The sequence below is a fragment of the Pristiophorus japonicus genome, chromosome 11, assembly GCF_044704955.1.
Source record: "Pristiophorus japonicus isolate sPriJap1 chromosome 11, sPriJap1.hap1, whole genome shotgun sequence".
NCBI classification, from domain to species: Eukaryota; Metazoa; Chordata; class Chondrichthyes; family Pristiophoridae; genus Pristiophorus; species Pristiophorus japonicus.
Window position 1 is genome coordinate 220,522,465 of NC_091987.1, and position 12,794 is coordinate 220,535,258.

General features: G+C 45.0%; 1 protein-coding gene across 3 annotated transcripts in view; it reads right to left on the minus strand.

Annotated features, from left to right (window-relative positions):
- Positions 1-12,794, minus strand: part of LOC139276506 (glutamate receptor ionotropic, kainate 4-like) — a 229,933-nt gene that overhangs the window by 79,126 nt on the left and 138,013 nt on the right. For all 3 annotated transcript variants that reach the window (XM_070894626.1, XM_070894625.1, XM_070894627.1), the window contains exons 8-11: positions 11,685-11,846; positions 10,006-10,158; positions 4,679-4,783; positions 2,382-2,489 (exon numbers count right to left, since the gene is read on the minus strand). In XM_070894626.1, coding sequence (XP_070750727.1) covers positions 2,382-2,489; positions 4,679-4,783; positions 10,006-10,158; positions 11,685-11,846 — 528 coding nt within the window. The remainder of the gene's footprint in view (positions 1-2,381; positions 2,490-4,678; positions 4,784-10,005; positions 10,159-11,684; positions 11,847-12,794) is intronic.

The window sequence follows — 12,794 nt, forward strand, 5'->3', positions numbered from 1 at the left end:
AATTCTGACGGGTTTAGACAGGTTAGATGCAGGAAGAATGTTCTCAATGTTGGGGAAGTCCAGAACCAGGGGTCACAGTCTGAGGATAAGGGGTAAGCCATTTAGGACCGAGATGAGGAGAAACTTCTTCACCCAGAGAGTGGTGAACCTGTGGAATTCTCTACCACAGAAAGTAGTTGAGGCCAATTCACTAAATATATTCAAAAGGGAGTTAGATGAAGTTCTTACTACTCGGGGGAAGGGTTATGGCGAGAAAGCAGGAAGGGGGTACTGAAGTTTCATGTTCAGCCATGAACTCATTGAATGGCGGTGCAGGCTAGAAGGGCTGAATGGCCTGCTCCTGCACCTATTTTCTATGTTTCTATATGTTTCTATGTTTCTAATGTTATTTGGTATTTATTTCAAAATAGAATAATTAGGCCACAATAAAACAGGACAATTCATTGAAATGAGATGATCTTGATAGCCCAGAGAGAATATGGATTAAGGGGTAAATCTTACTATAGAAAACAAACAGCTTCGGTAAAGTTAAAGCAGATAATTACGTTAAAATAAAGGAAATTTGCCCAGAAGTTATAATGAAAAGAACATTCAAATGAGCCATCAGGAGGTATTAAATCTTTATATTAATGGGTCAGATTGGGTGGGAGACTCGGAACGTATCCTGCAGCTGGTGGGAGGATGGAACAAACTGTGAGCACAAAATCTGCTGAGTATCTGGGTCCAGTGTAATTAACACAACATGGGCTAGCTGTGGGAGCGAGCAAGTCTGGGATAGACAGGAGGCAAGAAATCACAAAGCTGCCCGTATTAAATGCCTACAGAAACTGAAAGGGGCATTCAACCTTTTCTAGCCAAAGAGGTACAAAACATGACTGTAGCTTCGAATTGGAGAATCACTGAGGTTTGCAGCATTGCTGGAGGCCATTCGGCCCATCATTAATACAAACTAATCCCACTCTCCTGCACTCTGCAGACAGTTCAGTATCTTACCCTGCTTCAAATATTTATCTACGTTTCCCTTAAAAGATGCTGCATTTGTGGCAAGGTATTCCTTGCTCTAACAACACTGAACTCTTCTCTCCCAGTGACAATGTTAATTTGATGTAATCTCATCACTGATCCCCGATTCACTTGATCAAAACCTTTTATTATTTCAAATATCTTCATTAAATCTCCTCTTAGCTTTCTTAACCACTGTATCTCAACCTCTCTTTCACAGTTACAGCGTCCCTCTTCTGGCAGCAGTGGGCGCTGTAGGTGCTCTACAGTTTTCGGGGTCAAAACAGCCCTCTTTTAAAAGAGCAGTTACCGCCTCAGAGAGGCAACGAGGATGCAGTCAGGGCGGAGGTGCCGACATTTGAGAAATTACCCTCCGTTATTTTTGTGGCAGTGCATTCTCCCGTCCCGCCGGGCCAGCACCGACCCCTTACCGACCGGCATGACCACTTTCTGCTCCGTGTGGGAAATTTCCCCATTGGAGTGGATTGGCCACCGCTCGGTGCCCCCGACAGTTACCCCGGCGGGAAGCAACTTGTGGCTGAGCGGCGCATCTGCCCTTAAAGGGTGGGTGCATTGCTGCGGCGCCATTTTATTTTAATAGTCAGCCGACTACGAAGTCGGTCCGACAATGACGGCTACGGGTTCGGCCGGGCTGCCAACAGGTAGCCTCGCACCCCTTCGTGGGTACCAGACTACTGACCCGGCCGAACCCCTCACTGGTGGCCCAGTGGGCCCCAACTAAACTTTGCGCAGGGCTTGCAGTGGTCCTCCCCTTTAACTGAAGGGGAGAGATGTTGTGACGCGTCTGTAGCATGTCCGTGCCGCACTGACCGCCCACCTTCCGGCCTGCTCCCGAACAACTTCCACCACGCCGCAGTGCAACTTCACCGTCCCGGCACAAGAAAAATAAAAAAAGAGGGCACAATTGCTTCAGACACCGCCCCAACGATTGGGGCGGTAAATCAACAAAGAGAATGGCGAGTGCTCCACGTTTTGGTTGGAGGGCAATTTCGACCTCTTAATGTCCTTTCAAACTGGGCAAAACCGAGCAGAAACTGCTAAATTATATTAAGGTCTTAATATACATCGGCACAGGAGGAGCATATGGCTCATCGGTGCCTGTTTTCATGGCATCACCAAAATTGACTTCCTCGCCTGTTGGTTGTGGTGTGTCACGATCTCAATTAGACTGAAGAAAGCTTGAGAACGTTGTTACATTTCCAGCCCTGGTGAATGAACTTGGAACAGGATTAAATAGCACGATGAAACTGGAGATAAACTTGCATGTTGAAGGTGTGTGTCAGGTGAACCTCTCCCTTTCTCTGGTTCTAGTACACCTTACAGGTACAATAAACAAACTGTTTGAGGCTATTGCTTACCAAGATTGTTGTCACTGTTAGAGTCTTATTGAACAAACTCTCTGAAGCGTTTAAAAAATAAAATCTTCTGTCCATCACTAGTCCATTCTCTGAATGCCAGATCCCAACCTACGGGAGGAAACAAACGTTTAAACCTGTTGCTAGGTGAGGGAGAGAGCATAAAACCACACATTTGTCATTCTTCTATTCTCACTTCTTTTTAACGAGGCTTGAATTTCACCACAATTAGCATTAATCTTCTGACCACACCCTTCTGAAAGCGCTTTCAGAAGAAATGGCCCACAATGGCCTGAATCGTAATCCTTTGGTGGGTTTGGGCCAGGGGGGAGCTCAGAAGTGACGGGGAAACACGGGAGAAAGTGTTTAACGGCAGGGCTTGATTTGCATGGGAGCCGTTTCCCACCCGAGACGAAGAGGCTGGCTGTGGGCAGGTAGTCCTGTGTGGCAGAGAGGAGGGAGGGAGGGATCGAGTGGAGGCAGTGGATAATCGGGATCCAGAGATTGACCAGGGGGAGGGGGGGTGTGGGGGAGAGCTGGCAAATAATTGGGGGGCCAGAGATTGACCAGGGGGAGGGGGGGGTGCGGGGGAGAGCTGGCAAATAATTGGGGGGCCAGAGATTGACCAGGGGGAGGGGGGGTGCGGGGGAGAGCTGGCAAATAATCGGGGGGCCAGAGATTGACCAGGGGGAGGGGGGGTGCGGGGGAGAGCTGGCAGATAATCGGGGGACCAGAGATTGACCAGGGGGAGGGGGGGTGCGGGGGAGAGCTGGCAGATAATCGGGGGACCAGAGATTGACCAGGGGGAGGGGGGGTGCGGGGGAGAGCTGGCAGATAATCGGGGGACCAGACTAGAACTTATTTCCACTTTGATGTTTCCATTTATTAATTTAGGTTGACTTTGGTTGTTTGATGATGAACTAAACCCATTGTTTCATGCTGTGGATATGGGATAAATTACTGATAACAAACTTGTGCACTAGCTGTATGATAACTAAAGTTACTATTTAATTGCTTCCACCACCTTTTCAGGCAGGCTTTCCAAATCACAACAAAACTTTGCATAAAACAAATTCTCATCTGCCCTCTGGATCTTTTGCCACAACTTTAAATCTGTGTCCCTCTGGTTACCGACCCTCCTGACACTGGAAACAGTGTCTCATTATTAATACTATCAAAACGCTTCATAATGTTGAAGATTAAATCTCCGCTTAACCTTCTGCTGTAAGCAGCACCTCCCCAGTTTCTCCAGTCTCTCCACATAATTGAAGTTCTGCATCCCTGGTACCATCCTGGTAAACCTCCTTTACATCATCTCTCAAGGTCTTGGCACCCTTCCTAAGCTGAGGCCGAACCAGTGTTTTATAAAGCTTTATCATAACTTCCTTGCCTTTGTACTCTGTCTCTATTTATAAAGCCAAGGATCCCATATGTTTAACAGCTTTCTCAACTCGGTCTGCCACCTTCACAGACTTGTGTAGGTGCACCCAGAGGCCTCGCTGCCCCTCCACCACCTTTAGTTTATATTGCCTCGCCTCATTCTGCCTACCAATATCCATCACTCACACTTCTCTGCGTTAAATTGCATCTGCCATGTGTCTGCCCATTTCATCAGTCTGTCTGTGTCCTTCTTTATGTGTTGCACAATCTTCAAAATGTAATTAGTTCTCTGACCCTTGCTGTTGAATTCAACATGACCAGTTAGAACTTCTAATTCCACCTGGACCCGGGCACACAGAAAATTGGTCATTGACATAGATTCATTCTGTTACTATCCTCCTCATGGTTTACTACATTTCTGAGTTTCTTCATATCCATAATCCAATCTCCTTCATTAATCTGTATCTGTATTATATCTATAGCAATATCTGTATCTTTCATGAATCTATCTCTGTGTGTATTGGACAGAAACACAAAAACTAATAACAGCAGTAAAATGGTTAACTGACAGGTGGTAAAACCTGGAGAGCCTCTCACATTACTGTGTAATGAAGGGAATGCTGAATAAAATGACCCAAATTTAGATGTTAAATTCCCATGCCTGATTGAGAGAGAGGGAAAGAGAGATACATGCTAGCATAAAACATAGAAACATAATGCAGAATATCTATAAGGAAATGCCTGGTTTTGTAGTGGAAAGGAGAATGGCTTTCTCTTGGGATAAAACTCATCTCATCCCATGCTACTAATCCCAGAGTCACGCTCTTCCCAGTACTTGACTAATCCAGGTGGGGTGGATCAGTCCTTCGAGGTCCAAATGCAATTAAATTCTTAAATATTAGTCAAAATTCTCTGATTACCTGTTTCAGCCCTTCTTTACTGCGTTGCATGATCTTCAAAATGTAATTAGTTCTCTGACCCTTGCTGTTGAATTCAACATGACCAGTTAGACCTTCTAATTCCACCTGGACCCGGGCACACAGAAAATTGGTCATTGACATAGATTCATTCTGAAATATGTTCACTTGCAAACGCTTAAGGACATGCTGCTGAGTCCCAGAGTCAGTCCGTGTAGTCACTTGTAATCCATTTCATTTACACACATTTTATCTCCATTCTTCCCTATAGTGATGCAGATTGTAATTTTACATAAGTCACTTAACCCTTGCATTTATATAGCTCCTTACCCCTTCTCTAGGATATGTCTCAACGTTACGCCGTTTCCCACCAACAACAAGAGCTGCCAGCACCAACTGTTCCAACAGGCTACTTTCCCACCAGCGTGACAGCATAAAAAGGATATAGAAGCACTGGTGAAAGTGCCAAATAGATTTACAGGGGCCTGTTTTTGTGTTGTAGACTCAATGCAATTCTATGTAACTGTGGTAATTGCTGGCTAACTTGTGTGCAAGTATAGAAAATAAGCCATTAGCTGAGAGCATCAAATGTTATGGTGGAGTCTGTCTCATCTCGAAGATATTTATAGCAGCCATATAAATGGATTTGATCTCATGTACAAGTAGCATACAGTCTCCTCATTCTCATGTACAACTGATACACTCGTTTCCAACTCTCATATACATAAGAACATAAGAAATAGGAGCAGGAGTAGGTCATTTGGCCCCTTGAGCCTGCTCCGCCAATCAATAAGATCATAGCTGATCTGATCTTGGGCTCAGCTCCACTTCCCCACCCGCTCCCCATAACCCTCGATTCCCTTATAGTTCAAAAATCTATCTATCTCCACCTTAAATATATTCAATGACCCAACCTCCACAGCTCTCTGCGGTAGAGAATTCCAAAGATTCACAACCCTCCGAAAGAAGAAATTCCTCTTCATCTCTGTTTTAAATGGGCGGCCCCTTATTCTAAGATCATGCCCGCTAGTTCTAGTCTCCCCCGTGAGTGGAAACATACTGTCTGCATCCACCTTGTCAAGCCCCTTCATAATTATACATTTCGATAAGATCACCTCTCATTCTTCTAAACACCAATGAGTTGAGGCCCGACCTACTCAACCTTTCCTCATAAGTCAACCTCTTCTTCCCAGGAATCAACCTAGTGAACCTTCTCTGAATTGCCTCCAATGCAAGTATATCCTTCCTTAAATAAGGAGATCAACACTGTACGCAGTACTCTAGGTGTGGCCTCACCAACATATACAAGTAGTATTGTCTCCTTGGAAAGAGTCTTGCATTTCTATAGCACCTTTCATGACATCAGGTATCTCAAAGCACTTTACAGCCAATGAAGTACATAAGAACATAAGAACATAAGAACATAAGAATTAGGAACAGGAGTAGGCCATCTAGCCCCTCTAGCCTGCTCTGCCATTCAACAAGATCATGGCTGATCTGGCCGTGGACTCAGCTCCACTTACCTGCCCTCTCCCTGTAACCCTTAATTCCCTTATTGGTTAAAAATCTATCTATCTGTGACTTGAATACATTCAATGAGCTAGCCTCAACTGCTTCCTTGCGCAGAGAATTCCACAGATTCACAACCCTCTGGGAGAAGAAATTCCTTCTCAACTTGGTTTTAAATTGGCTCCCCTGTATTTTGAGGCTGTGCCCCTTAGTTCTAGTCTCCCCGACCAGTGGAAACAACCTCTCTGCCTCTATCTTGTCTATCCCTTTCATTATTTTAAATGTTTCTATAAGATCACCCCTCATCCTTCTGAACTCCAACGAGTAAAGACCCAGTCTACTCAATCTATCATCATAAGGTAACCCTCTCATCTCCGGAATCAGCCGAGTGAATCGTCTCTGTACTCCCTCCAAAGCTAGTATATCCTTCCTTAAGTAAGGTGACCAAACTGCACGCAGTACTCCAGGTGCGGCCTCACCAATACCCTGTACAGTTGCAGAAGGACCTCCCTGCTTTTGTAATCCATCCCTCTCGCAATGAAGGCCAACATTCCATCACCTTCCTGATTACCTGCTGCACCTGCAAACTAACGTTTTGGGATTCATGCACAAGGACCCCCAGGTCCCTCTGCACCACAGTATGTTGTAATTTCTCCCCATTCAAATAATATTCCCTTTTACTGTTTTTTTCCCTAAGGTGGATGACCTCTCACTTTCTGACATTGCATTCCATCTGCCAAACCTTAGCCCATTCGCTTAACCTATCTAAATCTCTTTGCAGCCTCTCTGTGTCCTCTACACAACCCATTTTCCCACTAATCTTTGTGTCATCTGCAAATTTTGTTACACTACACTCTGACCCCTCTTCCAGGTCATCTATGTATATTGTAAACAGTTGTGGTCCCAGCATCGATCCCTGTGGCACACCACTAACCACCGATTTCCAATCCGAAAAGGACCCATTTATCCCGACTCTCTGCTTTCTGTTAGCCAGCCAATTCTCTATCCATGCTAATACATTTCCTCTGACTCTGCGTACCTTTATCTTCTGCAGTAACCTTTTGTGTAGCACCTTATTGAATGCCTTTTGAAAATCTAAATACACCACATCCATCGGTACACCTCTATCCACCATGCTCGTTATATCCTCAAAGAATTCCAATAGATTAGTTAAACATGATTTCCCCTTCATGAATCCAAGCTGCGTCTGCTTGATTGCACTATTCTTATCTAGATGTTCCGCTATTTCTTCCTTAATGATAGCTTCAAGCATTTTCCCCACTACACATGTTAAACTAACCGGCCTATAGTTACCTGCCTTTTGTCTGCCCCCTTTTTTAAACAGAGGCGTTACATTAGCTGCTTTCCAATCCGCTGGTATCTCCCCAGAGTCCAGAGAATTTTGGTAGATTATAACGAATGCATCTGCTATAACTTCCGCCATCTCTTTTAATACTCTGGGATGCATTTCATCAGGATCAGGGGACTTGTCTACCTTGAGTCCCATTAGCCTGTCCAGCACTACCCCCCTAGTGATAGTGATTGTCTCAAGGTCCTCCCTTCCCACATTCCTGTGACCAGCAATTTTTGGCATGGTTTTTTTGTCTTCCACTGTGAAGACCGAAGCAAAATAATTGTTTAAGGTCTCAGCCATTTCCACATTTTCCATTATTAAATCCCCCTTCTCATCTTCTAAGGGACCAACATTTACTTTAGTCACTCTTTTCCGTTTTATATTTCTGTAAAAGCATTTACTATCCGTTTTTATGTTTTGCGCAAGTTTACCTTCGTAATCTATCTTTCCTTTCTTTACTGCTTTCTTAGTCATTCTTTGCTGTCGTTTAAATTTTCCCAATCTTCTATTTTCCCACTAACCTTGGTCACCTTATACGTATTGGTTTTTAATTTGATACTCTCCTTTATTTCTTTGGTTATCCATGGCTGGTTATCCCTTCTCTTACCGCCCTTCTTTTTCACTGGAATATATTTTTGTTGAGCACTATGAAAGAGCTCCTTAAAAGTCCTCCACTGTTCCTCAATTATGCCACCATTTAGTCTGCGTTTCTAGTCTACTTTAGCCATCTCTACCCTCATCCTACTGTAGTCCCCTTTGTTTAAGCATAGTACGCTCGTTTGAGACACTACTTCCTCATCCTCAATCTGTATTACAAATTCAACCATACTGTGATCACTCATTCCGAGAGGATCTTTTACTCGGAGATCGTTTATTATTCCTGTCTCAATACACAGGACCAGATCTAAAATAGCTTGCTCCCTTGTAGGTTCTGTAACATACTGTTCTAAGAAACAATCCCGTATGCATTCTATGAATTCCTCCTCCAGGCTACCACGTGCGATTTGATTTGACCAATCGACCTCCATTATTCCCTTGATTATTGCCCGCCCCACCGTGAAGTTATTATTTGGGGGCCTATAAACTACGCCCACCAGTGACTTTTTCCCCTTACTATCTCTAATCTCCACCCACCATGGTTCAACATTTTGTTCATTAGAGCCAATATCGTCTCTCACAACTGCCCTGATATCATCCTTTATTAACAGAGCTACCCTACCTCCTTTCCCTTCTTGTCTATCTTTCCGAATCGTCAGATACCTCTGTATGTTTAATTCCCAGTCTTGGTCACCCTGCAACCACGTTTCTGTAATGGCCACCAAATCATACCCATTTGTAATGATTTGTGCCGTCAACTCATTTACTTTATTTTGAATGCTGTGTGCGTTTAGGTAGAGTGTTTTAATACTAGTTTTTAAACCATGATTTTTAGTTTTGACCCCTCCTGCAGCCCCTTTATATTTAGTGGCCCTTTTTGTTTTTTGCCTTGGGTTTCTCTGCCCACCACTTTTACTCATCTCTTTTCTGTCTTTTGCTTTTGTCTCCTTTTTGTTTCCCTCTGTCTCCCTGCATTGGTTCCCATTCCCCTGCCATATTAGTTTAACTCCTCCCCAACAGCACTAGCAAACACTCCCCCTGGGACATTGGTTCCGGTCCTGCCCAGGTGCAGACTTTTGGAGTGTAGTCACTGTTGTAATGTGGGAAACGTAGCAGCCAATTTGTACACAGCAAGCTCCCACAAACAGCAATGTGATAATGACCAGATCATCTGTTTCAGTGATATTGGTTGCAGGGTATGTATTGGCCAGGACACCGGGGAGAACTCCCCTGCTCTTTGAATGGTGTCCTGAGATCTTTTACATCCACCTGAGAGGGCAGACGGGACCTCAGTTTAATGTCTCATCCCTCGACGCTGCACTGGACTGTCCGCCTAGATTTTGTGCTCAAGTCTTTGGAGTGGTTCTTGAACCTATGACCTTCTGACGCATGTGCTCCCACTGATTCAGCTCTTGCATACAATTGCACACAGTTTCCACCGAGATCTACATATCTATCTACAAAACAGAATAGCTGGTAGAAGTTATGAATACTGACTGGAATGATGAAGTTTTACAATAGAATCTGTGAAAGTAATAATTCTATGCAGTAAAATACAGAGTAAGGGGGACAGTAACACTATATGGATTCCATCGACACTGGGCAGTGATTCAGTACAGGCTCCATTAGGACACAGGGCAACCACAATGTGTCGATTCCACAGACAAGGGACAACAGCAGTGTCAATATTCCATGATTCCTTACATAGAATCCTACAACGGTTACAGCACAGAAGGGGGCCATTCGGCCTTCGAGCCCGTGCTAGCTCTCTGCAAGAGCACCTCAGCTAGTCCCATACACAGAGCAGTGACACTATATAGAATGTATAGAGTCCTATGCAGTTTGATCTCTGAAGGTGTTAATCCCTCACCATTCTCAGATAGTTCATCAGGCTGGTTCCGTGTTGCCAAATCTGTGCAGAGCCACAGGACAAGGATTTGACAGCAATTTCCTGACTGTGGTTAAGTTCGTGGACGGCAGTAACAATGACATAGACAGCGTCAAACAGGAGTGCAGAGGAGAGCTAGGTGCAAGAGACAGAAGATCACTTCTGGACAGAGTAAAAAGGGGTTCATCAAAGTTCAGAAGTAAATTCAATTTGAACGTGGAAAAACTTTATTTGCAAACAATCCCTTTTACTTTAAATTAAAGGATTAATAAAAAATAATTATGCAAAGCCGACATCAATCTTGTTATCCTTGAATGAGATTTTTACCATTTCTGAACTTCATTATTACACAGAATGTCCAAATAAATTCTACCGAAAACAGAAAGCTATAGATAGATCTATCATTAATAATCAGCTAAAAAGAACAAAAATATTTCAAAATAATTTTTATTTAACAATTTCAAATTAAGGAAAAAACCTCCATCACCAGAGTTGTAGTTTTGAATTAACATTCATTGAATGAGAGAGGGGCTTCGGATCGTAACATCAGCCAAGCCACAGAACCAGCTTCAAAAAGACTGACTTTCAAAGCTGGGCCTGATATGTGAAAACAAGTTATTGCACAGGTTTGCCTTGTATCTCAGACAATGGCTATACACAACATTCCTTCACTAGTACAAGGGCTAGGAAAAAATATACAACAAAACCACAAAGGAAAATCCAAATAGTGAAGGCACAAAACTGGCATTCTGTCCCTCAGTCACTGTCCTCCGTCTTTGCCGTCCTGTGCCTAAGTCACTGTCCTGTCCCTCAATCACGTCCCTCACTCACTGTCTGTCCCTCAGGTACTTCCCTCAGTCACTGCCGTCCTGTCCCTCAGTCATGTCCCTCACTCACTGTCCTGTCCCTCAGTCACGTCCCTCACTCACTGTCCTGTCCCTCAGTCACTGCCCTCACTCACTGTCCTGTCCCTCAGTCACTACCATCGTGTCCCTCAGTTACATCCCTCACTCACTGTCCTGTCCCTCAGTCACGTCCCTCACTCACTGTCCTGTCCCTCAGGTACTGCCCTCAGTCACTGCCGTCCTGTCCCTCAGTCACTGCCCTCATTCACTGTCCTGTCCCTCAGTCACGTCCCTCACTCACTGTCCTGTCCCTCAGTCACTGCCCTCAGTCACTGCCGTCGTGTCCCTCAGTTACATCCCTCACTCACTGTCCTGTCCCTCAGTCACGTCCCTCACTCACTCTCCTGTCCCTCAGTCACTGCCCTCAGTCACTGCCGTCGTGTCCCTCAGTTACATCCCTCACTCACTGTCCTGTCCCTCAGTCACTGCCCTCACTCACTGTCCTGTCCCTCAGTCACGTCCCTCACTCACTGTCCTGTCCCTCAGTCACTGCCCTCAGTCACTGCCGTCGTGTCCCTCAGTTACATCCCTCACTCACTGCCATCCTGTCTGAGCTGTGCTGGAGATTTTCATTAATTCTATCAGCAGCATCAAAGAAAACTCTTGATAAGAAAATCAGAAAATGATACGTTATTGGGTATATGGAATAAATACTTCTACACGCATCATATATTTTTATTAATTGATTTTAAATGTCATATTTCTTTATGTATAAAACTGTTACCCAGTTCAATTTGTTTTCAGTCAGATACTTACTGCTGCTCCAGGATAAACCGAGTGTGCACAGTTTTCCTGCCAGGATTTGTTCAGGCTGGAGACAAAGTCATTATAGTGTGGGTGCTCTGGGTTAGTGATGGAGAATCCCAATATATTCACATCATCTTTGTCTAGTCCATCAAATTGGAGAATTGGAAATTCCTAAAGTCAAGAGGGAGCCAAAAAACTTAGATTTATTTTCAAATTCCTCCTTTACTGTCAACGATCGCTCCTCTCCTCTAATCAAAGGGGCAGGATATCCTCCAACAATCTCTTCTTCATACGTGAACCGTGACAACACAAGCTAGCAAGCCATTTGACCATGCAGCCAAAACTTGCATTTCCCGATGTTTGCACTGAAGCATTTCCAGCAGGAGCCACTGGGCAGTGATCAGGAGCAGGAACCCTGGCTGATTTCCCCTCTCTCTAACCCAGGGGTCACTGGGCAGTGATCAGGAACAGGAACCCTAGCTGATTTCCCCTCTCTCTAACCCAGGGGACACTGGGCAGTGATCAGGAACAGGAACCCTAGCTGATTTCCCCTCTCTCTAAACCAGGGGTCACTGGGCAGTGATCAGGAACAGGAACAGGAACCCTGGCTGATTTCCCCTCTCTCTCTAACCCAGGGGTCACTGGGCAGTGATCAGGAGCAGAAACGCTGGCTGATCTCCCCTCTCTCTAACCCCGGGGTCACTGGGCAGTGATCAGGAACCTTGGCTGATCTCCCCTCTCTCTCTAACCCAGGGGTCACTGGGCAGTGATCAGGAACAGGAACCTTGGCTGATCTCCCCTCTCTCTCTAACCCAGGATCACTGGGCAGTGATCAGGAACAAGAACCCTGGCTGATTTCCCCTCTCTCTAACCCTGAGGTCACTGGGCAGTGATCAGGAACAGGAACCCTGGCTGATTTCCCCTCTCTCTAACCCAGGGGTCACTGTATAGTGATCAGGAGCAGGTACTGTGGTTTATGGAGAAAGAGTCAGACTGAACACTGTGAGCTCAAAGTAAAGTGTGACCTTAGTCTTTTATTGCAGGTCTCCAGAGTGCCTCTCCAACCTGTGAAGCCTCCTTAAATACCTGTGCTCGCAAGGGATTATGGGATCCCTTGGG